The sequence below is a fragment of the Gavia stellata genome, chromosome 1, assembly GCF_030936135.1.
Source record: "Gavia stellata isolate bGavSte3 chromosome 1, bGavSte3.hap2, whole genome shotgun sequence".
NCBI lineage: Eukaryota > Metazoa > Chordata > Aves > Gaviiformes > Gaviidae > Gavia > Gavia stellata.
This window is the reverse complement of record NC_082594.1, coordinates 98,182,845-98,210,777: the sequence shown is the minus strand read 5'-3', so window position 1 is coordinate 98,210,777 and position 27,933 is coordinate 98,182,845. Positions and strand designations below refer to the sequence as shown.

Genomic DNA, 27,933 nt, shown 5'->3' with positions numbered 1-27,933 from the left:
AATGCTTTGCTGTCCTCTGCCCATACACAGTCATGTCTTGCTCAAGGTGTTGAGGAGGTAGAGACAGCATGCACCATCATATAGGTGTACTTTTTTCACATTTCAAAGTAGAATTCAGTCCATAGTCTGAAGATACATCTGAAGGAAGATGAAGCAAGAGTCATTTTGCAATTGCAGGCTTCAGCCATCAGATGGTTGATCAGGGTTCTACATAACCTCAGGAAAAGGAAAGAGAAATCACAAAAGCAACCAAGAATAGAAGCTAGCTTAAGAGTAAAAATGCGGTTAGAGTCCTTTTTTACTTGTGTATTTACATGCCATTTTGGAATGGCTGGAAGCGCATGGGGTCTAAACTTAACCTGCTTACTAAGGCAGATCTCTTGTTCTCAGGGGATTTAATATCTCAGAGTCCAGCTCTGTATTCTCTAAGAAATTAATTGCTTCACACTTCCCTGTGGCATTATTCTTGAAGGTAAACTGGCTGGCTTTGGGAAGACAGAGTTCAGGGAACATGATACTACGCAAAATGTGGCAGACCCTGCAATATAATTCACAACTGTACCTGTTAAACTGATGGCTACCTTTGTCCTCTATTAGAAAACAGTGTTTGGTCTTACTATTAAAATTAACATCTCAAGACTTACTCCAAGCAACACGCAAGGAGAATCCCAGCAAAATTTACATGATAGTTTAGCACACGGGAATTAACTGATTTGGATTTAAAATTAAAGCACTGCAAACTGAAGGGTGGGTATTCAGTCTCAAGATGAGTGTCCCTGAGGCAAAACCTAAATGCATTAGGCAAAAAGGCCATGACTTATCCCCAGAACTGCTGTGACTTGCGTACTCTTGAGGTGCATAAGGATATATGTCTAACATAAGAAAGAGTTTTTGGCAAAAATAAGCTGGAAGTTTAGGTCAGCTTGCCATTATACAAAGTCAGAGAAGGTCGATCCGGCCCAGTGTCCCTTCTCTGACAGCAGGTAGAGCTGGATGCTTGGGGAAGAGTTCAAGTGCAGGCAAGTGTGTAGCAGTGTTTCCTTGGGTTCTCGCAGCTTGCAGCTCAGAGATTTCCTGAACCAGGTTTAGTATCTTTGTGTTTACTAGCTCTCAATGGATTTTTCTTTTGTAAAATCATTCACTTGCTCTCTGAAACTAAGCGGGCTTTTGGTGTTCATGCTGTCACCTTACTATTCGCCTCCTTTTTCAAACCATTCATGAGTAAGGTGAACAACAGCACATAGCCCGATAAAGATTCCCTGAGGCTCAGGGGTAAGACTTCTTCATTGATTGACCACTAACTCCTACTCTTTTGTTTCCTGTTGCTTTATCTGCTTTCTTACTTATTTGAGAACAGGCCATCTACCTTCTTGTCAGATTTAAGAACTTTAATGAAAGACCTTGTTGAAACATGACATCCATGTAAGATGATAAAATGGCCCTCTTTTTTTAGGTATTACTTCCAAAAGACATCATATGCAATTTACATTACCAAATTTTGTATCAGAGACTTCTGCACAAGATCTGTCTTTTTTCTCTATGAAAAGCATTGGGACAGTAACAAGCTGAGATGTTAGTGGTTCAGATTGCCTGCCCACTGTGCCGGCTTTGAACCTAGAAGCTAGCAATTTTTGTGTAACACCATTGGTACAGAGGACAGCAAAACCACCAGCCCTTACTTAGACTGTACCATGCGGAAAATTTAGTTCTCTAGTATGAAGGTCATTTACAAGCACAGCTTTAGCGCCTAGGACTGGCGGAGTCCTCTTCATCAAGCCCAGGACCAAGCTGTACCAAGCATCATCATCTTGATATGAAAGCCTATGTTAATTAGGAAATGGAAAGACTGAAGGTCCCCAAATCCGTCCAAATGTAGTCACTTTTACACCAACTTTCAAATACGTGAAAAGAAGTTACAGTATAGTAAAATATGTGTGGAAGAATTACTGCCCTTTTCAACCAATTCTTTAACTTGTTCATCCCCAAAACAACATGTTAAGAATGATGGAAAAGGGTCACAGCACATACATAGAAGGCCAAGCAATTTTGGTTGTTTTCAGTAACTACTTGAATCTGAATAGCTTCCTACAAGTGGATGTTCTTGTATATTTCATTTCTTCCTGAAATAATTATCAGGAAGCCTGCTGAAGTATCCCATTGGTGATGATTCGGATATTTGAAAATGGCTCCCTCGTGAATTACATGCTTTAGTGCAGACATTTGAGTTTAATTTGGCCTTTGGATACTTTGTCTCTTAGAAAATAAGATTTTAGAATGAATATTGGATACAGAATGAAGTGGTAGTATAAAATACAGACGGACTAGTGCTGTGTGAGTGTCTCTGGAATGAGGACAAAGTAAATCTGTCTAGGAAATGGTGTGGCTGGAGACGCATGCTGCAGTATGTCTTGATTCACGCTGCTGGAACAGCAAACTGTGTTTCTCAATTGGACTTTCTTGTCACTGTTCGGCTTGTATTCTCATTTACAGTTCATTTAGGCTTTGCTGATTTTGGGGGGAGAAACAGATGCACTCTTAAGACTTAATACTCTTCAGAGAGGATAGGGATGAAGCCATCCAAATTCTGATCAGAAAGGAGTACGTGGAATTACATAATAGTTGAACTGAGTTAACTACTTGTTTGTTTGTTCGTTTTTTGTTACATATCTATTCCAAAGAAAAATAAATGGCAGAGACCTGGCTTTACAAGATAATTTACCATCTGCCTCTCATCTAGTATCTACAGCCTACATCTTTTGTGTAAGAATCATATTTCTTCCTGCTTTGCATGTTTAGGGTATTAACAAATGTTGTTTATAATTGCAGTACATCTGCTACAGGAGAGAGGAGAAGATGGAATATGTAGTGGTCAGGTGCCTGGGTAAATGAGAATGAGACCTCTGCTCTGTCTCTTGCTGATCTTCAGAGGGTAGGCTTTTATGCCAGACAGGAGAAGAAAGGAATTCCAAATGAAGTGATGCACCTAGTTAATATGAAATTTGAAGAAAAAAAAAAGTCTGAAGGTTTTAATACTCTTGTTAACAATGGAGTTAAATTCTGCCCTGTTGCATCTGTTTTGTGCTTCTGGAAGCAGTCAAGTGATGAGGCTGCACTGACAGAGCATGGCTAGTATAATTTTTTTAGTCATGATCCAGTTATTACCTCAAGTGCTTTAGAAATTAAACACTCTAATAGCACCAGCATGACAGGGCTAGAATTGGTAAATGAGTACACAATTAAAAGGAAGGGAATTGAAGGTAAATATTTGCTGTTAGAGGAAGGGCAGTTATTTTTTCTGGGTTAAAAAGCCATGAACTTCAGCCAGCTTATTGAACATGAATATTGAGGTCCAATTGTCTAAAATAACTATTTGAGGCTCATAAAGCTGAAGCCAGTGGATGGCTGTCTGGGACTGAGTTCCTCTTCATTCTCTACTCGGAGAGGTGAAGGTCATATGCTGCCACCAGAGAAATGTGAGAGTCAGAAAGACAAGGAAGAACGTAGAGGGGTGTGTCTGTGCACAGATGGCCATGAAAAGTTACTCTCTTGGATATTGGTTTTGACCCTGAGTCTTGGAGAATTACTTGAAGGAGAATTTGCCCCACAGGAGCAAATTGACAGTAAATAAATATTAAGCGTGCAGATGCTGGATCAGAGACCTTTCTAAAAACCAGTTGGGTCAGATCTGTTTTGTAATCAGAACTGCGAGTTCTTCACAAGAAGTTTGCAAGAGTTTCTAATTGTGGTGTTTGTAAAACAAGACCGTTGGCAGTAGCTGAATCTCGTGGGGCTTCAGGACCTGAGGGGGTTCCTTCTGCCCCAGCCCAATTGGTACATGGCAGCCTCGGTTCTGTATTTACAGGTCCAGTTAGTAACGAGGCAGGGCATGTATTCCCAATAGGCACACGCACACATCCATATATGCAATACACTCAGCCAGCCATATGGACCAGTAGGACAGAAGTGCCTTTATGGCACTGGCCTAAACACAGGCGGCACGTGTGCAAACCTGACCACTACTGACAGCTCACTGCCGTTCCTACCCACTGGCTGCTTGTGGGTTGCACACACACACACACACGGCAGGTCTCTCCACCGGTGGGTTTTGGACACTCTGTCAGTCCAATCACTGGCCCAGACTCCGATCTCCTCCAGTTGTTGGTACCTGGACCTACAAGCCCTCAGGTTTGCAACCTCTCACTCTTTGGACCCACCATATGCACTCTTTGCTGACGCGCAAACTTCTGCTACTCACTGGTGAGCCCATCGTGATGTTTGCTAGCGTTCACACGCACGGGCTCACAGTAGAGAGTGCATTCACATGGTAGGTAGTTGAGGATAGTGTTTAGCAGGAGTACAGGTTGGACTGTGGTGATCAGGTGCAGGGCTTGGTCACACAGGTGTACTGACCAGCTCTCTGTTCACATGCATCTGGCCCCTTTAATCCCCTCCATACTCTATTTTCTCAGGCTTGTTCCTCCTCAGTCCTTGATCCATCCCTTTCCTTGCCTTTAGCAATTCCCCTAAACATCCTGTGATAAGTATTTCTCACTCTCCATAATTCCCATAGCCACCCCGTGGCTGGTTTTGCATAATCCCAAACTTATATTCCCCCTGCACGACATGGTAGGTCCTGTTCCCCAACAGGCTATTGCCCCCTCTCGCTTGCATGGTGTTCCAAGGAGAGAGTTTCCCTGTTGATACATCTTGGTGGGCTTTCCTCCAGGAACAGTGGTCCTGTCTTTTTCCTTTGAGCGTCTTCAGAAGGGCCAATTCAGGGGACTACATTTGCGCTGGGTAGGTTAGTAGGGTTGTTCTTCTAAACCTCAACTCGCCTCTGTGCTCAATGTGACTGGCCTCTTACCACGTAACTGAGCAAAGACCATTTTTAGACCTTCCTGGCTGATTTGGTTTTTCTAAGCTTTCTATTTAAAAATAAATGAAATAATGTGGGTGGCCAGTCACTTGTTTAAGCCCATGGAAAGCGAAACTCACACGGGCATGTTTTTACCCTCAGATGTGGAAGTTTCAGGAAAGTTGTAAGTAACTGCAAACAGGGAATCAAGTTGCTGCCACTTACGATTACAATAAATCAGGTTCTGCAGTCTTAAAGGCTGAGTTATGATTATGTGTGTGTGCTGCTGTATCTAAAACAGTCAGAGGAGCTTGACAGACAGTCCTGAAGAAGGTTGACTATTTGATTTCTTGTCCAGGAGAAAGACGATGTAAACCTCAAGGAGAAATACCTAACCTGAAAAAGTAGTCACAAGTCCATGAACCCTGGGATTACTGTAAGCCTAGATGTTCACAGAGAATGATTGTGTCTTGTCCAATAATAGTCTGACACCTGGGGACACCAAAAGGAAGATGAAACTTCAGAATATGCATAATAACGCTTAACATATTTGTTCTTTAGCCTCCAAACAGAAGTATTAGCATCAGTCGCCTGAATCCCATATACTCTAAATACGCCATGTACACATTATAAATAAATACACACCCAAATAAATAAAAATAAAGCAGGCCTTCCCATACAGGTCATGGCTGCGGCATTTTAACACTCAGCTTTTGACTTGTTATTGACAAGTAGTAAAAATAAACTCCCCAAGCAAAGTGAGTTGGGGCAAAAAGTGACACACATTCTGCAATAAATAAAACTAACTTCGAAGCCAACCTACAACTCATCTGAGACATTCATACTACACCGCTTTAAAAGTACATGGCCGAACGAACCTCTAAATCACTGTAATGGCATAATGGATAGCATTTACCCAGGGAACAGGTATCGACAGTCTTCCAGGAGTTTTGTCTTATGATAGAACATTTTGGACCAAATTAATCCCTGATACAAATCAACTGAAATGAATAAAACTTGCTGAAGGAAGAGTATGACTTAATACCTAAAAGACACCTTTTCACTCATTAGTATGGTTTACTGCTAAAACTGCATTCTAAAAAATACAGAAGCTAATGCAGTTCATGTGAAATGTCAGTGTTGAATGCCAACCAATATGCTGTTTGGGCCAAACTAGACTTTTGACTACCAGGGTAATAAAGCAAAAGACATCTTTTTCCGACTCCCTCTCATCACCCACAGCTTTAACCTAAGAAAACTTGTCCTGACTTGGATTCCAACTCCTGTCCAGATATTCAGCATTACAAATGAGAGGGTGCAAGGCATGTTTAGACGGTGGTGGAAATGTGTCAGCAGACATCATCCAATATAGGCATGTTTCAAAGCATCAGAGGCCCCCCCCTTTCAGAGTGCAAAGAGTAATGTATGGCTTCTTACCAAGATTTCTAAATTTTCTTTTTAGTAATCTATGAGTATATTGTTATGTGCGTTGTCTTTATATATAGAGAGATAAATACGTTCAATATAATGTGTATATATATGGATTCATCTAATATATTTATATAGATGTGTAAATAGATGTGTAAATATAAGTGTGTGAATATATATATGCATACATATTATCTGTTTTCATATATATATGTGTATATATGCACATACGCCCATACACTCAGGTATATTTAATTAGGTACGAAAACTGGCGGTGTATCACTATAACAAATATTTTGAAGATAACATTTTTATAGAGGTGTATATTCCTCCTCCTTTGTAGTGACAAGATGATACAATTATAGAAAAGCAGTTAACAACCTGGTTTTTTTTTTTTTGAAAAGCAAAAGAATATCGGTTGCTTAGAAGTGGTTCAAGTCTGTTGCTACTGGATTAACAGCATAACAAGCTAAAATAGCAGGGCAAATAACTGTAAAATGGAAGCTGTTTATCCACCTGAATGCCAGTGGTGTAAAGAATGGTATAAAGAAAAGACAGCATTTTGCTGATGCTTTTCAATAGGCACTTATTGCATTACATAAGTTGAGTAATTTTCTGCTCTCAGTCATTTCTCTCGTAATCAGATTGTTTGTGCTTTGTTCTTGTTTTCTTTAGAAGTTGTAAGAAAGAATGGGTTGCAGCTTTCGTGTGTATCAATGGTGGCTCCAATTCATATATGTTTGGGCAATTTTTCCTGTTTATAACTGCCAACATCATTGTCTGAATTTCCTTCTTTATTAGCTGAGCATTGTTGCAACTCACTTTCCTGGTGGGTGTAAAGGAGAGTATGATTACATGCCAGGTAAATGTGTGCTACTTCTGTTTGTTTGAATAGTGGTTTGCTGGTGACAGAAAACTGGAAGAAGTGTGTATCTTGGGGTGCAGAAGGAAAATACCAGGGTTTTATGGAAACTTATGGGAACATGTGCTTTGATTTACAAAAGCCACTGACAGAGTGGTGCAAAGAACAGGAATATGGTAGAGACGTTCTTCTGGCTGATTTTCTTTGGGGCTAGAAATGTCCCTTGACTGCACTGGGGAAGGCAAATAACAGCACCCAAGATCCGCAAATGGAGGGCACTTCCCAGAAGCAGCTTTGTGCACACGGTGGGTGTCCACGATCCCTTGTGGCTGCATTTGCCTTCCCTGAGCACCTCTGATGTAGGGAAGGGAAAGGGCTGGTAAGGATGTTGTCTGGTTGTGGTCAGCCTCGAGAGGATCCACACTGTGTAACTCTTACACCTGACATACCTCAGAGGTGTGAGCAGGAGTGCTCCGTGGTCTCTTCTTCACAGGGATGAGGGGAGTGGGATAGGGGTGGCAAGAGCTGCGTTGTTGTCATTGTCTTTTTTACTAGCCGCAATGGCACTAATACACCTCAGGATTTGCGTGAATTGCCCAGTGCATTTTAAAAGATTGTTTCTCCTGTCTCCTCTTCTCCAGCTCCCCTAATTATCCACACTTGTAGCCATTCTGTGCAAGCGCTGAGACTGAAACACGTAGGAAGAAGTGGCTCCAAATGCTTCCAGGATGTTTACAACTGTACACAACGAAAGGAGATTGAAGATATAGTCAAGATTAACCTCTCCTTTTGTATCGCAGTATCATTATCTAATTAGATCGGAAGCAAAGCCCTGCGGCTTAGTCAGTATTAGAGCGTAGGCACCCATTTCAGGAGGAGGCCTTTGAGAAGAGCAATCTTCAGCCGTCCACCTACACCATTTTCTTTGCAGCTTTGCAAGATGGAAAAAGTGACAGATGTAAACCTCCCCAAAGGCAGTTGCATGTTCTCCTTACACACATTGCCTTTAAAGAGACTTCTGCCCCCCTGTACCACTGACTCTTGGACCATCCCCGTGGGTCACCCTTATCTTTGCTGTCCCTGGGCTGCCGGGGCCAAGACAGAACAGCTCTGCTGGAATTCAGTGAGTCAGACCTTGAGGAGAGGGTTTGCTGGTTTTGAATCACCCATGCTATTTTATTGCAGTCACTGGTAGCCTTTATCAGGGAATTGGAGCTGTGATTCAGATAAGCTGGATGGAGAGGGAAGGAGAGGGAGCGGGGAATTCTTTCCAGTTGCCAGAAAAGGTCCTTTACCTGAACAAGGACTCTTGTCACCCAGTAGTTGCCCTGCCTTACTGCAGAAAATGGCCAAGATAGTTTAAATATATGGAGATACTGCAGCTGGGGCTGTTGCTACACAATTCATAGGTACCATTCTTGGGGTTTATATACATTGGGACTCATGTCTAATTCTCTGATTTTGGTTCTGCATCAGTTCCAAAATGACTTTATGGTTTGGGTTCAGCAAACATCCCTCTAGAAAAGCGAGTCTTGTGCAGTTTCCCCAAGCATTTTTCTAACATAACAGATGGTGGGATTTTTGTAGGCAAAGCCAAACTGTGGGTTTGATTAAGTTTTGAATTTACCACTCTATGTGAAACTCATCCTGGTGTGACCTTTGCTTTACTGACATGTAAGGGTCTTAGAGCAGTGCTTTGGGTTCCTGTAGGAAAATATACTGTAGTAAACCCTTTCATTGTATTTGGACAATTTATTATTAGCAAATAAATGGAGAGTGTGGGAGAGAAGAATAGAGTAGATCAGATTCTGTCCCTACTCCAAGATCTTGATCTTAATATTTGATGTCAGTTGACTAAGAACCATGAGTCTGACCGGGGCATGTGGAGGCTACTGTGCTAACAGTAATATCAACTGTAAAATACACAAGAACTCTTACAAATATTACAAATACAGAAGTGGAAACTCATCTGTTGGGGGCAGATATCAAAGCTTAAAAGCAGTTTGTTGGGTTTTACTCAGGTCTTCATTGGAAGTGGAGTGGTGACTCAGTTTTAACACGTACATACATAAATTTTAAAAAATAGTAATATTTTGAAAATGTTGTGATCTGATGACAGAGCAATGTTCTGTACTTGTGCCATTACCCAGATTGTTGCAGCCCCTGTCAGCATAATGTAATCTCACCTGTTGGCACAAAGACAAAAAAGACACAGGTGGTCCATTCACCACTTGCACATAATGATCAAAAGCATTTAGCTAGCACTGAGATGAAGACTAACAGTGTTAGAGATGTGCTTATTTTTCCCCTTGCACACAGGCTACAGCTGTCATTACTTTCCCTTGTTCTGTCACATACATTTAGAAAAAATTGCATGAAAACTTTCAACTTGTGCATCTCCCGTATGGCACTGAATGCACTGGCCGTAGAAGGACTCCCTGTAGCCTGGCAGACAGCAATTGCTTTATCGCTGTGTGTAATGAAGCTGCTCATCTCACAGTGAGATTTTAAATCATGCTTAGGTGTATCAGATATTTATAAAAACATGGATTGCATGAGCCATTATAGCTAATAGACAGTAGACCACATTTTTCCTTGGGCATCTCATAGCATTGAGAGACAGGCTTGACAGTCAGATTCATCTGAGTCCGTGTAGGTTTCTACTGTGTAAGAGGCTCTGTCCAAGTGAGACAACAACCTAGGCTCTCTGCATAGACAAAAGATTTCACTGATGGTTAATGGAGTGTAGGTAACTATTCATTTTGTCCAAAACAAGCCGAACAAGTGACTTTCCACATTTGCTGGGAGGAATAGCTGTGGTGGGGTGGCCCTGGCCAGCAGCTGAGCACCCACACAGCTGCTCCCTCAGTCCCGCCCCCCCAGAATAGGGGAGAGGGTCAGAAGAGCAAAAGCTGAAAACTCATAGGTCAAGATCAGGACGGTTTAATAAGTGAAGCAAAGCTGTGTGCACAAGCAAAGCAAAATAAGGAGTTTATTCACTGCTGCCCATCGGCAGGCAGATGTTTAGCCACTTTCTGAAAAGCAGGGCCTCAGCACATGGAAGGGTCACTTGGGAAGACAGATGCTGTAACCTCAAATGTTGCCCCTTCCTCCCCCCTTTCCCCCAGCTTTTATTGCTGAGCATAACGTCGTATGTTATGGGATATCCCTTTGGTCAGCTGTCCCGGCTGTGTCCCTTCCCAGCTTCTTGCGCACCCCAGCCTACTCTAAAAAAAGAAAGCCTTGACTTTGTGCAAGCACTGCCCAGCAGTAGCCAAAACACATGTGTGTTTGCAGCTGGTTAAAATAAACCCTATCTTGAGATTTTGAGTTCCTGATATATCAGTATTCCTACGTGGAAGGTTTCCACCCTCCAGCCTTTGACTCTTGCAATATTGCTGTGTGTCTGGATTGTCATGAATCCCTGCTTTTGAACCCTTAGCCTGTGTCAGCTACTGAACTAGCATAAACCTATGCTGCTATATTGATTTTAGCGGTGCCATGTTGTTTTACAGGAACTGAGTCCGGAGAGTCCTTGTGGTTTTTAGGATCAAAGCATGTGTTTTGAGATGACATGGATATTGTTCTAACTATGTCTCTTCATTATTTCATTTAAAGTGACAGTATTTGTGAGGAATACCATGTAAACAGCTTGGACTCTTACCTCCTTTTTCTTTCCTGTGTGTACTGGTGTGTTAATAGGTAGCATAGATAAATGACTTACAGAAGTATGTTAAGCACAGGTAGACCAGTCATATAAAAGTCATACAGTAAGAGAATAAAGAAACCTCAAGAGACAAGTCAAGTTTAATTTTCTGGTAATGTATCCAACTGGCATTTTTTTGAGATGTCATTGTTAGTTTAGTTGGTGGTAAGGAAAAAATGGAAACATGTTGTCTTGGCTTTGGAAAACAGGTGTTTTTTGGAATATTGTTTACAGGGACATCTAATTAGAAGGTTGTGAGAAGACCAACACTTTTTATGTGAGTCTCTCTTACTAGTGATATAGATGAGTCTTCGGGCTGTTAACATAGATAATTTCTTTTGATGGACTTCCAATTTGTGGAGGAAGAAACTGCTTTCAATACCAAATTTTTCCTGTCCCAATAGACCAGTTGGATCAGCCAGCGTCCAGCTTAAGTCTGTCCTTAGCTTACCCCTTGCCTTTTCATTGAACAGTTCAATAACCTAATTGTAAAGAAGGACAAAAAGTGTCAAAAGAAGTTACAAGTGTTACTGGAAAATGAACCAATGCAGAGATAAAGTGTAAGTGAAAGGATTGTTTACACAGAGGGTCTCCTGATGAGGCTATAATGAAAATCCCTCTGGAAATTTTCAATATCCTCTTTTTGTTGGAAAATGGTAGTGCATCAGAGTAGAAACATGTTGTTTCTCCACTATATTTTTCTGACTACATTTTCATGGAGATTTGTTAGGTCGAGGACTTTCTAGTAAGGAAGAGAGAAAAGCCAATTGAGCTGATGACGAGGACACTTGAAAGTGTAAGAAACCCAAGTTGGAGTTCTTGATCTGACTCAAGGACTTAAACTTGGTTCACTCTCATCTCAGTGTGTTCCACTGGCCTCTGGAATGACTTGTTACTGGTTTGTAGAAAACATAACCAAACAAAAAATCGACCACCAAAACTCAAAGTTGAGTTTTCTAGCTGCATCAGAATAAGAACAAAATGAAAGCTTGAGGTAGAAATCATGCTTTTGTGAAATGAGTTATTGCTTCCCAACTTGCTTTACTAATCATTTTATAGATAATTTAGAAAAGACAGGATTTCCAAAATGCTGAATGATTCTGATGCCTTTTTTTAGCATGTCCTGAAATTGTGAATTAAAGTTCATTAGCCTTTTTTTAACTTCAAATAATTTTAATGTGTACATTTGAATTTTTTTAGTATGTGAAATAAAAATTAATCAATTTGATGATACTTATACTGCAATCTAAGTGCATCTGTCAAATGATTATTTCTATTTTCTGTGTGAAATGTCGAAGAGTTTTCCTCTTGAAAAACTCTCATCTTTACATGGGACGTATTATTGATAAGACATTTAATTGCTTGGGATATATGGTTAGCAGCAAGAACAAAGCTTTGTTCATGCTACTCTGTAAGCTTCAGATAATCCATAATATAAAATGTAGGTCAGCTGGAGCTTTTTAAAACAGATGGAAATTTAGTAGTTTATGGTAGTTCAATGGGTGTATGTCCCCGCAAGGCTGCCAACTTTTCCAGTTCCAAATTGCGAAAAAAGCAGAAATCAGGCTGCTGAAAGGCGCTCATTCTAACTAATTTTCATTCCAGAAGTAGCAATGCCCTGTGCAGTGGGTTTTGTTTGTAACATATTCAGCACTGACATGCTACAGAAAATTATAATTAGTTCAGTGGTGTTTAGAGGATTTTATATTTAGTTTGCTGACAATGAAAAGTATTTTAATTTGGGCAACTTCATTAGTGTAAATATTCAAGAAGAAAGATAAAAACACAGTTGTTCTAAGTAAAATGCGAGAACTGAAGGTAATGCAGGGTTTATTTCTGCACACACTTCAGGTATTCCTTTATTTTTACATTTGGGATCATAGGTTATATCTGTTACTAGATTAGTGCTAGAATAAATTAAATATATTATCCTGTGTTTCTATTTCATTAAAGTCTTGAGAGAGTTGAGGAGAAATGGGCAGAATCAGCATGGCTATTTCTGAAAATAGAAGTCTCCCAGGACACATACTCCAGCCGTCCATATGGCTGGACACAGGGATGTCCCGCTGCCATAGGAGCTTATTCAGCTCAGCAGTTCTTCTGAACATGACTCCTGTTCTCATTTACTGAGCTCTTCCAGTTTTGGAGGACAATCGCTTAAGTTTCTACCTGTGTCTCTGCTCCTGGGTGTGTATAGTAGAATTAAAGACTCAATGCATGAGTTTAAAATTTAACTTTTTAAAACACCTCTGATGTTTGCCTCCGAATGCGTTTCAAAGGGTCCTCCTGGCTCCAAGCATTTCTCAGCCTTCTTGTGGGAGAGAATTCGATGGGAGCAGTGGGAATGTGAGGAGATGGAAGTGCTTCTTGCAGTTTACAGTGCAGAATTGGTTTGAGAGGGTGGGAAGAGGCAGGATAAGGAACGTGCAGGAGTTGTTCAGAAGGTCGCATGGCCGAGGTGCTCGGCAGTTGCCTGTTCTTCAGAGAATGTTCCTGCAACAAACTGTCATCACTATTGCAGTTGAGTAAGACTGCTGTGAAAAACTGCTTTTTGTTTGGAGTCAAATGTAATATTTTGAGTTATTGAAGCTGACTTGTGAACTGTGATTTTTTTTTTAAAAAGGTCAAACACTGTGGCAGCTTTTAAATTGCAGTGACCAGTCCTGAAAACAGTTTTGAAAATCCAAGAAATGTGGCTCCCCATGTCTGTAAGGGCTGGGGTCAAAATATCGTCTTGTGAGCATGTAAATCTTCGCAGAAATCTGTGTTTTAAATGATGACTCTTGTTTCTAGTAGTCTGGGAAAAGGTATGGTTTTTTCCTATGCAGTTTGCAGGAGACATTTAATCACATTTGAATTTAGCCTAAAGTTTGTGATAAAGATGTACGCAGAAGCATTAGGGAAAGCTTTCCTTTACACACCAAGCTCTTCAGACTAGATATTGCCATCAGGCCCAACTTGGAGGAAAGACGTGCTACGTAACTTCAGCTGCTTCTGCTGTAACTCTAGAAAACCCCATGGCCGCCTTCTCTAGCTCTCACACAGGTAGGTAGGAGAAGAGAGCCAAAGTTTTACCTCCGCTTTTTTCCCTTCCCACTTTCTTGCTCTGTGCGTGCATGTGAGTGGGGAGAAGCTGGGAGGAGGAAGGGAGGGAGGAACAGTAAAAAATGTGGTGACTCTGAACATCAACACAAGAGACCCATAGTAGTCGTCTTTGAGAGAGGAAGGGGTTTTGTTTTCCTTGTTGCGGAGTGACCCAGCTGGATCTGCGCTTTGACATCAAGGCAGATGGGGCAGTTCAGTTCATAACAGATGCTGGGCTATTGTGGAATATCTCCTATTTGAAGATTTTTTTTTGGAAGGGAAGGGGTGTTGGGAGGGGTTCTGGTTTTATCTGTTTGTAAGACGGTGAATAATGCTATTTGTACTTTAAGGTATAAAGGTACTGCAATTGTGAGAAATTGCTTTCTGCCTGACTGGCATATGTAAACAGCTTTCATCTTTAAATGTATGTATCAGGCTCGTGACTTCAGTTTGTCATTTGAGGGAATGTGTCAGCCTTTCATTTCAAATTGTGTTGGCTCTTCTTTTGTCAGGAAAGACCTTTCTTGCACGCTTAAGTAACAGAAACAAAGGCAATTAAAAAAAAGGCAGCAAAAAGCAATTATCAAACAAGGATTAGGCTATGGATATTGCTTTGAAAAGACATTTGCATTAGATTCAGAAGAAAGATGAAGCTGTGCGTCATTCATACATGGGTTTTTTTGTCCCTTTCATGTTTCCTAAGGGTTGAAGATAAATTAGGGTAGCTATTTTCTGTGCAGGCGAAGTACTAGCTATGCCCTGGATTTCCAAATGCTTCAACATGTAAATACTGCTTCCGAAGCCATCAGGTCTTGCTGCAAGTACAGATTTATTTGCATTCATGTTTGAAGGTTACTTTCGTTCATTGACCCATTTAATTGTCATTCGCTATCCTCAGTTGCAGGCATATGGCTTCATGTGCATGCGTATGGAAGATCAACAGCTTTAACTCTCTCAGGCAGAAACGTTCTACAGAGAAAGCAACAAGAACTGAATCTTGCCATGGATGTATCTGATTAAAATTAATAGGCAGGACCCATGTGTAATTGTAATCATCCTGTAAACCTCAGTAGAAGGCTGTAACCTTGCTGTAGGACTGGATAAAGGGAGCTATGCAGAAAAGGTGAATACAAGGAAAGGCTCAGAGCAGCTGTTCCAGGTGGGACTAGTATCAACCAATACGAGATATTTCTTTAACAAGAAGGGTGTCTGGTAGTTACCTGGGCCTGTTACTGGCTCAGGTTGCATCGACAGGTTGCATACCTACTTCAGCTCTGCCTGGTCATAGCCGTAAAGAGCGTAGGCTTAAAGGGGGCTGGCACAAAACCCATTCATCTCACAGCATGGTGGGGAGGTGTAATCAATAGTTGCAGGAGCCAGGAGGTGTGCCCATGATGCTACTGACTCCTGTTCTGCTCCTCCATACTGTTGGAGGAATGCGTGTTTCAAGAAAGTCTGTAAATTCTGTGTCCACCTGAAAGCACTTCAGTCTCCTGTTACTTGGTGGTATGGATTCCGTGTACGTAAAACCCATCTTGTTTATAGAGAAATATTGCCTGGCCAGGAGATGTGATACAGCCAGACAAGGTGAGTGAGGTTGTATAGTCTATTAAAACTTCAAACTCAAAATTGGCGGGTTGCAGAGCTTGCAGCCTAACAGACTGTCATATCTAATTAGTTATTCTGAAAAAAAGCAGTATTCAGATACTAAAAGAATGCGATGAGCAGCCTGCATGATAGAGAAAGAGCATGGTGCATACAACTCATATTTCGAAGTTTCAAAAGAGTGAGATCTTTACTTAGTCAGGGCTTTTTTTGTTTGACTGCACAATGCGTACTGTCAGATCCAATGTCTTGCGTAAGTTTAATATCTAGTCCAGGGATCTGAGAGAACAAAGAAATTAAAGGGACTTTTCAGATTCTTTATAATCTACAGTTGGGTTTAAGATTCTCCCTCTGCTAGAACTCAGTTTCTCATCTGGATTGCCATCTTCTCATCAATGCATTCTCTTTTTTTATACAACATGGCCTACAGTAACTAGGGATTTCATGTCATAAATCTTGGCTTGAGGCTCATAATCTCTCTTTAGGCTCGAATTTACTGTATGTTTTACTGGCTTGCCAGTGGAGGAAGTTAGCTGATACGTTTAGCACAAAGGAAGTGCACTGATAGAAGTCAAATCTTAGGCAGCCACAGAAACAAAATTGAAAAACAGCTTTAAAGTTTGTTCTCAGACATTTAGCTTTCGATTAACAACTAATCTTCCAAAGCACATTTGGATTTTTCAGGCTTTGAGATGTTCTGGTTAAGTCTGAACCAAGTGCCACCAATACAGTGCCGTGTTCTTGAGCTAATAGATAGCTTGAAGCAAAAATTCATGGAGTTTTGAACTGTCCCCAGTTATCAGAGTGCGGAGTAGCTGCTAAATACTGATGATAAAGTAAAAACACAACATGTGGTACATTTGTACATTCTGAACATGGGCTGGATGCTCTTCTTGATAGGTTCCTAGGAATCATCTAAACACGTGGAGTGCCAAGCCAACTTGAAGATTTTGAGTGTGTGATTTGTGTGCTTAATTACTGCAATCATGCAAGCCAATGAGGGACCACAATCAAATTGACATTTAAAAAACACAGAAAACGTCTTGATACCCATTTTATTTGTGACTGATACTGAAACCAGCCATGATTTTGTTGGCAAAGGATGAGATTTGTCACAGCATCTAGAGGTTTGGTGTCTAGTCTAAGCTAATTGTCCTGAACTCCCACTATAGTTAAGAGGAAGATGCACTTCCAGAGGGTTATTTATCCCTTCCTAGAATAGGAATGCAAAATAGGTAGAATTAATTACCTGTTAGGTGTGCCTGTTTCTCTCTGTTGGTCATTTATGGGTCCTAAACAATTAATTTAGGTTAAGCGTCAAACTTCTAGATGTATAAAATTAGGCAGCTTGAACACTACAAGGCTCGCTGTGAGCATGGCTAAGCTCTCCATCTGAGTTATGAATAACCCGTCCCATGATCACTAGGTGGGAAATTGGCTGTAGATCAAGAGCAATATGTTTAAGAAGGCCTGGTTGTGGGCTATATTAAGAAATGCAGTTTAGTCCACCACAAAGAAAGAGCTTTGCTGCCCAGAGGGATTTTTTTTTTGTAAAGTATGAAAGACATTATATTTTTAGGTTGAGAGGAATGGATTCCTCATTTCTGAGTTGGAAAGGACTTTGAGGCAAAGGAATAAGATTTGGTTACTTCAAGCACTCACTTAGCTTTTCTGCCCTCTCTGTCCTGATGTTTTGGTGCCTGGCATGCTGTTTTATAGACGTTTACATAATGAAGGTCGTTTCTCTGAGGCAAGGTACAAGAATGCATTACAATTGTAAATTCCCTTAATTGTCCTGAAGCAGGGCTCAGAGCTTAGACAATGGAAAATCCTATTGTTCTATGTCCCTGAGAGAGGTGTGACTAGAATAGAAATACATGGATGTGTGGATTCTAAAGCTTAAGTGGAAAAATGATTCATAAAAAGGTTTAGTCACTTGTGGTACACAAATGATGGTGGAAGCCATGAACCAATGACCTGTGAGTTTACATACGGGTTTTATTTGGCAGACAGTTCCCTTGAACATGTTTATTATTTCTAGTGTGACTTTGCCCCCCAGGCTTTATAGAGGTACAGTTCAGGCCAATATACAATTAGGAAAGTTCCTATTATTAAAGCAATATATTTTTTCATTCTGTTTGTCAGGAAGGCTGTTTCTGTCCCACACATTTTCTGGAAGTTAACAGATGCCTCTTTTTCTTCCCAAGTATTGGTACCTGTAATTCACTTTAACTTAAGCCTGTTTGAACTCAGTGGGGAGCTTGGAAAAGAAATGTGCATTTAAATAATCCCTATCAAGAGTTTTTTTAAATTGAAATTATTTAAATAGCTATCAACTGATACAGATAATCCCTCTCATCTGATAATTTACAAACTCTTACTTAAACATTAACAAACCCTGTCTGTAGCACTGAGAGGAAAGCATTCTGTACGCATGTAGTGAGTGGGAAACAGGGTTCCCTGGCTGTTAATAGCAGAATTAGAAATGTAGGGAAAACGTCTCCCTGACAATATGCCAATTTATGGAAGCACTCTGGCTTTGAACTAACTTTGATTTAGGTGAAAAGCCCCAAGTATCTTCATCTTATCGTTGGGAAGTGATTTAATTTTTGTTTTATACTGAAATAAAGCGAACAAGCAATCCAGTTTGGAATGAAATGGTTTGAACGGCCCAGCATGAATTGTGCATAAGGGCTAATTTCATTTAACTGTAAGTCCTATTTGTGTTTCAGAATGGAAAAGAAAAGGTATCTCAAGAGACGAATTCCTGGGTGGCACAAACTGCTGCAAGCAGGCCTGCTTGCAAACCGTGCCTTCTTGTCCTGGCAGTGACAGTCTCGCAGCCCATGCAGCTGGAAACAGACCCACTTTGTTCTTAATTTCCGAGGAACAGTTTCCAGGTGGATGGGCTTGCTGTCCTCACTGGTTGTGTATAGGTGCACTTGAAAGCCAGCTCAGGAAAGTCATGGGAAGGTGTCCTGGGAAGAAAGGGCAGAAGGACACTGCCCGCTTCAGTAACAACATCATCTTCTGTTGCCATAAGCTGCCTCTGAAAATACATGCTCCAAATAGCCCCAAACCCACAAACTGGGCCACCACCTTGCTATAGCTACTAGTCACTCCACACATCTCCTGGTATGTGTATGGTTATCATTACGTTTATGCATACAAACTGGGTGGCTGTGTGATCATCAGGAACTAATTTACATGCATAGTTACGTTATTTACCTGCAAAGAAGAGGAATCTACACCTCTTTTCATGTGCAAGTAGATTATGTGGTCATGACTGCGCTCCACAAAGTAGCACAATAAATGTAAGGTATTTACTGTCATTGCCCTCAATGCTTTCCACCACCAACCTGCTTGTCTTCTGTAAGTGTGTACTTGCTTCTAGGGTTTAGGAAGGTGCTCACTCAGTGCAGACAGAGGAAGTAAAACATGAGGAGACCGAGAGACACTGCATGGGACGGCGATATAGGGTAGCTTTCTCCAGCAACTTCAAGTAAATTTCTGTGCCGCCACTCCTTGCTTACCCCTGCCCCATGGGGATAAAACTCTGTTCGATGCAACAGGTCAGCATAGTCTCTACCAGTAAACATAGATGACAGTGACTTCTCAGGGGTAAGAACAAGGGTTGAGATGCAGGAAGTGAATAATAGTTAGAGAAGGATTGGGTGAGAGGCGTTCTTGTTGGTATATTCACATCTAGGTATATGGAAAAATCTTTTTTACTGGTGTAAAAATGATAAAGAAATATGTTTCCTAGCTAATGTTTTATTACATCTACAAATGTTTCTAGCGTAAATCTGGCTTTGGGCTGTTACCTGTGTCTGTGTGTGTTTCTCATCTTGTGCTTCTCTGTGGAGTTTCTGCCAGCATTATCCAGCTGTTCAGTTTTCTGATATAAATCTAAATCTACAATCTACAAATGACATGTCTGCCAGATAGCATGAGGATGTTTTCCACGTCTGGATGGACTTCTGCAATCTCCTTCTCTCATCCATAAGTTGATAATTTTCGATTTAGTATAATATGTGACGTGTTTAGTCTGTTTTTCCCCTACTTGCGTTGCTGCACAGTAGGTAACCCACAGAATGGTCTTTACCCATTGAGGTGTGGATATTGTAGATCTTGGGGGCAGCAGCAAAGTCATGGATTTGCTAGGAGCATTTTTCCATGAGGACTGTCTACTCCTGCCTCAAGGGGAAAGGTGTGGATGTGGCGTCTTGATTCTACTTCCCTTATCTGGATTTTGTGTTGGAGAATTCCCTGGACTTTGGCATAGTTTTTTTGATTGAAACAAGAGGAAATGAGATGAGGATTAAGCCTATAAATTTTAGAATAGGAAAATGCAATGGAGTTTCTTTAATGGAGTTTCTTTAAAGGAACAGAGTCAGTATACAGTACCGAGAAATGGCTGTGGTTTCTCCTTATGATTTAACAAACAATTTGACTGATGGTACTGTAAATGAACAGATTTGTGTATTTAAATTTAAACTGCTGTTTAAAAAGTATGTTGCTTTTTAGTGTTCTTAAAGTAAGGCAGGTTAGTAATATAGTACTTGCCAGAGGTGTCCTCTGTATTTCCAGCTGCATGTTTCAGAGCAGGAATACATCACATCCCATCTAAAAAAGCTCCACAAAAAGACATAGAAATACAGTCCTTTTTAACAAAGAAATGGTGCACTTCAACCTGGCTGCAGGTAGGGAGTGTGGCAAAAATATAATGCCTTTCATTTTGACATTTAAGTGCCAAACCCTGATTATTTTGAGGCTTGGTTTTCAGTTGTTTTTGTTACCTATTTGCTATAGTGAATTTTCTGAGAAACCTTTGAGCAGTTTCTGGCCAGCGGTACTTGCAGGGTACCAACAGCTATTTCATACCTTTAGAAGAGCTTGTGATGAAAGAGAAACAGTTCAGATATATTGGGAAGGGCAAATCCTGCTCTAATTGCAGCGAGCAGGGAAAGCCTGCCATGCTCACATGGGACTCGAGATGGGCTCTTGGTGCCTATTGATGGATGCAGAATTAGGCTACAATGCCTAGAAACTTCCAGGAGTCTGTGTGACATTTCTCTGAGTAACAAATGAGTGTATTACTGGCAATGAAATGCAAATCAATGAAGCATTTTAGTCAAAAATCTAGAGACGGTATTTACCTGAGGAAATTCACTGTAAGGGTAGGAGTTTTAGTTACGATTTTTTTGGTGCTGATTCAGACACATTCTGAAGCATGCGCTCCTACCCTAAGTATGGGGAGGGGGTGGCTTGCTTCTTTCCAGATTAATCATAATTTTTGTGAGAATGATAAAACCAAATCGTCCCAGAAATCCTTGTAGAATCCACGAGGAAACAGATAAAATCATCAACACATTTCTCCCTTGCTGAATCTATTAGCAAATATTTGGGTGACTTGAACAACAAGAGCTCCCCTAGTATCTTCCTTAATACAAGAGGTCACCCTCGATCAGCTCATTAAACAAGGGGCTGCTGTGGGCTTTGTGCTGCAGCGAGGCAGTGAGGGAAATCCACCTCTTGAATGGGGGTCTGTTCAGGCCAGTCATGTGTTTCTGGCTGCGAATCTGGTCTAATATCACAATGCCTGGAGTTTGCTTTCAATGGGAAATCCTACCACAGAAGAAGAAACACATTTCACTTCTTAGGAGAAGCAGTTGAACTCTGGAATGTGATGTGAGGTGAAATTAAAACCAAAAAATTTTGCATCACTTGAATTTTCTGTTTCAGTTTTGATTTCTTACTTTTTGTATTCTGTTTTTAGTGGGTTGGACTGAGAAAGCTGCTGAGTGCTTGTTCTGGTTGGTTGGTTGCCTCAGTCTTTAACAGCCACACCAGGTATCCTCAGGGTATCCGTCTCCCTGAGCTGGATGACAGGGATGGAGGGCAAAATAGGCTCCCCATGATCCAGGAGGAGGCAGTTAACGACCTGCTATGCCACCTGGACACTCATAAGTCTATGGGGCCTGATGGCATCCACCCAAGGGTGCTGAGGGAGCTGGCGGAGGAGCTTGCCAAGCCGCTCTCCATCATTTATCAACAGTCCTGGTCAACGGGGGAGGTCCCGGATGACTGGAGGCTTGCCAACGTGACGCCCATCCACAAGAAGGGTCGGAAGGAGGATCCGGGGAACTACAGGCCTGTCAGCCTGACCTCGGTGCCGGGGAAGGTTATGGAGAGGCTCATCTTGAGGGCGCTCACGGGACACGTGCAGGATACTCAAGGGATCAGGCCAAGCCAGCACGGGTTCATGAAAGGCAGGTCCTGCTTGACCAACCTGATCTCCTTCTATGACCAGGTGACCCGCCTAGTGGATGAGGGGAAGGCTGTTGATGTTGTCTACCTGGACTTCAGCAAAGCCTTTGACACTGTTCCCCACAGTATTCTCCTGGAGAAGCTGGCGGCCCGTGGTTTAGACAGGTACACTCTTCGCTGGGTAAAAAACTGGCTGGATGGCCGAGCCCAGAGAGTTGTGGTGAATGGGGTGAAATCCAGCTGGCGGCCGGTCACAAGCGGAGTCCCCCAGGGCTCAGTTTTGGGACTGGTCTTGTTTAATGTCTTCATTGATGATCTGGATGAGGGGATAGAGTGCTCCCTCGGCAAGTTTGCAGATGACACCAAGTTGGGAGGGAGTGTTGATCTGCTTGAGGGTAGGAAGGCCCTGCAGAGGGATCTGGACAGGCTGGATCGATGGGCTGAGGCCAACCGGATGAAGTTCAATAAGGCCAAGTGCCGGGTTCTACACTTCGGCCACAACAACCCCAGGCAACGCTACAGGCTTGGGGATGAGTGGCTGGAAAGTTCCCCCGCAGAAAAGGACCTGGGGGTGTTGATCGACAGCCGGCTGAATATGAGCCAGCAGTGTGCCCAGGTGGCCAAGAAGGCCAACGGCATCCTGGCTTGTATCAGAAATGGTGTGGCCAGCAGGAGCAGGGAGGTGATTGTGCCTCTGTACTCGGCTCTGGTGAGGCCGCACCTCGAATACTGTGTTCAGTTTTGGGCCCCTCACTACAAGAAGGACGTTGAGGTGCTGGAGCGTGTCCAGAGAAGGGCGACGAAGCTGGTGAGGGGTCTGGAGCACAAGTCTGATGAGGAGCGGCTGAGGGAGCTGGGGCTGTTTAGCCTGGAGAAGAGGAGGCTGAGGGGAGACCTTATCGCTCTCTACAACTACCTGAAAGGGGGTTGCAGAGAGGTGGGTGCTGGTCTCTTCTCCCAAGTGACTAGTGGGAAATGGCCTCAAGTTGCGCCAGGGGAGGTTCAGGCTGGATATTAGGAAAAAGTTCTTTACTGAGAGAGTAGTGAAACATTGGAATAGGCTGCCCAGGGAGGTGGTAGAGTCACCCTCCCTGGAGGTATTCAAGGAGCGTGTGGATGTGGCATTGTGGGATGTAGCTTGATGGACATGGTGCTGTGTGGTGTTGGGTGGGTTGTGGCTTGTTGTTGTTGTTGTGTGGCGTGGGTTTTGTGTTTTTTTTTTTTGGTTTGTTTTGTTTTGTTTTGTTTTTTTCAGGTTGGACTCAATGATCTTACAGGTCTTTTCCAACCGTACTGATTCTGTGATTCTGTGATTCTGTGATTCTGTGATGGTATATTACTGTCCTGTTGACAAATTCATATTTTAAGTAGTTCTTGAAAACGGGTATTTGTATTCCCATGGGCATTGGCCCCTGAATATATTTTTAGGGGTGAGTTTGCAGTAACTCCAGGAGGGGACATTGGAAAACTGAAAGGATCCAAGCTATTTTCCATTGGCAATTAAAACAGTTTTAAGAGAAATAACTGAAATTCATGATGCTAAACTTGGTCTTGATGTAAGTCCAGTCCAAAAGGAGACAGCCGCTGTGGTGCTTGAACGGAATGGCCCATAATACGCATCCATCTTGGGGTGAGTTCACTTTGAGGTTCAGCCTTTCATTAAACTCTGGGGTACCAAAACTCCTTGCTGCATGGATCATGAGCCTGTGGCCTAAGGAAAATGAGATGGGCCAGGTAAACCAGGATTGAAGTTGGTCAGAAATTCCTAATATATGGCAGATGGATATGAAACAGTCCCTGTACTGTGAGAATACAATCCCCTCCAAATGCATAATCTGTTTCTCGTGAAAGACATGTGGCCCAATATAGAAATTTTAGGTCAACTGATTCAGTTAAAGATTAGCCTCAATATTCTGAAAGAGAAGACTGTAGTTACTTATGGGCTTTAATTTCTTATAAAGGATTATACTGGGCACCATGCTGCTGCTACAGTGTCAAATCTTTATGTGGGTTTGCTAAATTAACCTTTGTAATAGAAAGGCTTCTTATGTGCTTCCAGTCAAAAGAAGAGATGTTTTTGAGTTTGTAGCAACTTAAAATGCCAATGATTGGGATCCTGATCTAAAATCCATAGTTTTTTCTATTTCTTCTTAAATCATATACCTCTACTGTTTTGCAAATGGGTTGCAGAGATGTGTCCCACTCTGCTTTAACATTGTGTGCAGGATACTTAAAATGGAAATCTCCATCAGAGGGGCAAACACAAGTGCAGGTAATGAGGGGGAAGATACTGCAATTAAAGGTAAACTGATTGTCATTTGTGAAATTATGTTTGGAAAAGTGACTTTAATGTATGTAATGTTCAATCTCACAGTCATATGTACTGAGAGGAAAGGCTTCAGGTTTAGGTAATGGTATGTATGTAGATACATGTTTTCTGATGATGAGTGTGTATTTTAAGTTGTACCTCCCTCAGTATTCATGGTAGTACACATTCTTTATAAGTTTGTGCAATATTTACTGTCCGGATCTTGAAAGTCATGATGAGCTGGCTATTATGAAACTCCAACAAGAACCCTTTACCCTGGAAATCTGGGTCAGAACAAGCCCATATGATAGAAATTGTTGTAATGGAGTTGCCATGTAACGTTCTGTCATGTTGAACTGCTTTGTGGGGCAGACAGGGAATAGAGACAGACACCAATGAGTACTTTACCCCATGCACTGCATGTGGGACCTGATGAAAGAAGTCCTATCCCAATGGAAGTTAATGACAGGCCAATATGGCCAGACTTTGACCAGCATGAGAAAGAGTTCCCAGCTGCATATAAATTGTGTGTGTGGTAGGTGTGTGCGTAATGCAAATAATTGGTGGTAAAGTCTAATGTTTGAGGCCCTTACAAATTTCATAGGCTTGGGACGTAACCGGTTCTCATTACACTTAAGGGATAGCATGAAGGACTTTGTCTTTACAGGTCCCCTTTAGTAAATATTGTCATGTTTGAAAGGTTTGATCTATTCCTTGCACTTTTCCTTCAAACGCTGATTTGGATGGTGATGTTGGCATGAGGGACAAGTTTGTTGACCTTGTTGGGATGCCATGGAATTCTTTCTCTGAAAATAGCCGTTCCTTTTGGTAGATTATCTTTGATTTGGTTCTTTGGACTTGTGCCATAAACAGGCAATGCAAATACACTGCTTTTTTTGTACCCACGATACCGCGTAGCTTCCAAACAAGTTGTTTCATTCAGGTCCAGAACAAGATTTTAGAGTGAAAAATTACTGGCCTATTTTAAAAAAGGCACTTGAGAAAACTGTTATTTTGATACATTTGGTCAGTTACATTTTCTAGGACATTTGCCATGAAAATGGTAGGATCAGATATTTCTAGAGAGAGTTTTTGTGGCTACTGCATTCCTTCTGGGCTGGGGAGTGCTCAGAGAAGAGTATTTGCTGTGGATTTGCAAGACCCCATGGCAGCATGACATTAATGGTTTTGGTGCAAAAATTTGCTCTCTGTGTCATTGAAAGAGTGTGAACTGAGACTAGAGAAAAGAAAAAAATTTAAAGAGAATAGTAAGCGGGGATGAAAGGAAAACAAGAAATCATGAAGTTAGGAAGAAAGAGAAATCAGGAGAAGATAATCCACCATTCATTTTCTAGGAGCGTGCAGACAACGTGATTTTTTTATAGCATTTCAATGTTCCAGCTACAGCCTATGCTAATGATAATCATAGGACTGGGATAGTTTATATGTGGAATATAAATGCTGTCTGTATATGCAGCAGTATGGCAAAATGGATTGCCAAATCCCAACACTGCATGTAAATGGATCTTCCACCCTTCTGTTTTTGTTTTAATTTAATTACAGAAACATTTTCAACATACGAGATTGGGTTTTGATACCTTACTTAACATTTTTTAATTATTAAAAGTTTTATCTAAACCCACTGGTAATTACAATAAAGTAAGCAAGCAAAAAAATAAAAGGAAAAGAGATCCTGAAAAGTTTAAATGCCGGTCAGAGCTCTCTCCACCCTTCCCACCCAGTCCTTATGCCTTAAAATGGGAATCATGCAGGACAACATGGATGCAGCTAAGTCTGAGCCTGGAATTCTCATTGGAGTCCAGTTTGCTTACACATAGAGTAACAGGGAGTTTGAGCTTTAAATTAAGATTTATTGAGAAAGGTAGTTTACTCAGGAATAAGGTGAGATATTTGAAGTTGGTGGTTATTCTAGAACAGCTTTGCCTGAGGACATAATTATTGTGGCATGATCTTCTGAAGTGGATTAGTCTAAATGAGAAGAAAAACTGCATGTTCTTAATTTGGAAGAAGTATTTCCCTAGGAATTATTTTTGCAGAGTTATTGTGGTCAGTCTCCCTGTCTAGACAAGCCTTTAGAGTTCTTATAAGAGAGTCCTTATGGTAAGAGAATGAAGCAGGTTTGTCTTTTACTGTATGTCTCCTTTTGCTGTGTTTCTTGTCATACCTCTTTTAGCGGGGAATGAACAAAAGCATAGGGCTTTTCCTTCCAGATCATAGCTATTACTCTCCAAGAAGTTGTTTTGGTGAGAGGGCAGAATTTTGGCATTGAAGGTGCAGTGATTGGAGGGCACTCTGTTCCAAGGCTGTGGAGTTACATTAGCTGTGGAGTGTTAGGTATTTTAACGGACATACCAGCATCCTAGTAAAATACTCTGAGAAGACACTTAGAAAATGGCATCAAGGCTTCTTAGCCCTGTTTGAAAATTTTCCTAGAGTAAATCAAGAGTGTGTGATCGTGTGATCCCACCATAGTACTTTTGTTGCGGGAGGAGGCTGCCCCTCCCACTCAGAATTTGGCTTTTTATAGTTATTGCAATGTGCTGATCTTAGCATCAACCTCTCAGTAGATACCTGCCAATGCCTATTTGTCATCTTTGTTTAGTGGAAATGAACTTTCATTACCCCCCAGATGTGATTGTGAAGGGTTCAGTGAACTTTTCTTTCTTTCAGGTTATAAGACCCTTTTGAAAGGAATTTCAGGGAAGTTCAGCAGTGGAGAACTTGTTGCAATTATGGGTCCTTCAGGAGCTGGGAAGTCAACGCTTATGAACATTCTGGCAGGATACAGGTCAGTAACAGTGAAAATCCCAAGTAATATAAGATCACCTAGTCTGGTGGCTCCTTGGAGACAACAGCAGAAGAAATCTTACCCCAGTGTTTGTAGAAAACAGGTATTTCACAGATTTTGAATTAGATTCTTATTGCTTATATTTTTTCTGTTTGTCCTATTCTGGTCACTTAGGATTTATCTGTTAACAAGTCCAATCCAAAAATAGGAAGCAATTTAAAGTCCAAAACACAAAAAAATTTCTCCTTTCTAGCTGTGTAACAAATCTGACTCAGTGTCTTATGTTTGTGATATTTTTTAAATCACATTTTATAAACACTTGGAAAAAATGACCCTTTTTAGTTGCCACTTTCATAATGTTGATGTCTTCTTGACCAAACTGTAATGTGTGAAGTGACAGTGGTTCATCTTCCTGAATCCCGTGTTGTATGGCCAAATACAAAGTGTCTCTGTGTTGTTGTCATTAGGGCATAAGGAACAGGACAGAGAAACCTAAAAAAAATTGCTTGAATGGCTTGATATTTTTTCAGACATTCATAGAAGACAGCACACATGTTGTACTAACTTTGAGTAAAATTTTCAGCAACACTGCGTGAAGCCTCTTGTGAAAGAGAGCATAATCATGAAATAAATTAATTTCTATCCACTGTATCAGTTTTATTCCATAATGGGCAATAATTACCTAAGAATTCCACATACTGAGGCCTGTGGCAGCACAAGTGAAGGCAAGAGTCACTTGGTTATTTTCTTGGTTTGTTTCAGAGAGACGGGAATGAAAGGAGAAATTCTCATCAATGGACAGCCTCGTGACCTGCGCTCCTTTCGCAAAGTCTCCTGCTACATCATGCAAGATGACATGCTCCTTCCTCATCTGACTGTCCAAGAAGCTATGATGGTGAGCTTTGTTTCTTGCTCTAATTTATTCGGGCAGGAGAAAATGGAAAAATCTCTGTGTATTGTGCATGTATTCTTACTCCTGGTAATGCCATGAGCTGTTACCTCTATT

The 27,933-nt window shown here is 41.4% G+C and overlaps 1 protein-coding gene across 5 annotated transcripts in view; it reads left to right on the top strand.

Moving 5' to 3' along the window:
• Nucleotides 1-27,933, top strand: part of ABCG1 (ATP binding cassette subfamily G member 1) — a 54,992-nt gene that overhangs the window by 10,804 nt on the left and 16,255 nt on the right. For 4 of the 5 annotated variants that reach the window (XM_059817460.1, XM_059817443.1, XM_059817477.1 and 1 more), the window contains 2 exons: nucleotides 26,810-26,927; nucleotides 27,690-27,822. In XM_059817460.1, the coding sequence (XP_059673443.1) occupies nucleotides 26,810-26,927; nucleotides 27,690-27,822 (251 nt within the window). Of the gene's footprint in view, nucleotides 1-3,578; nucleotides 3,621-26,809; nucleotides 26,928-27,689; nucleotides 27,823-27,933 lie in introns of all 5 variants that reach the window. The other variant, XM_059817452.1, reaches the window with a different exon arrangement.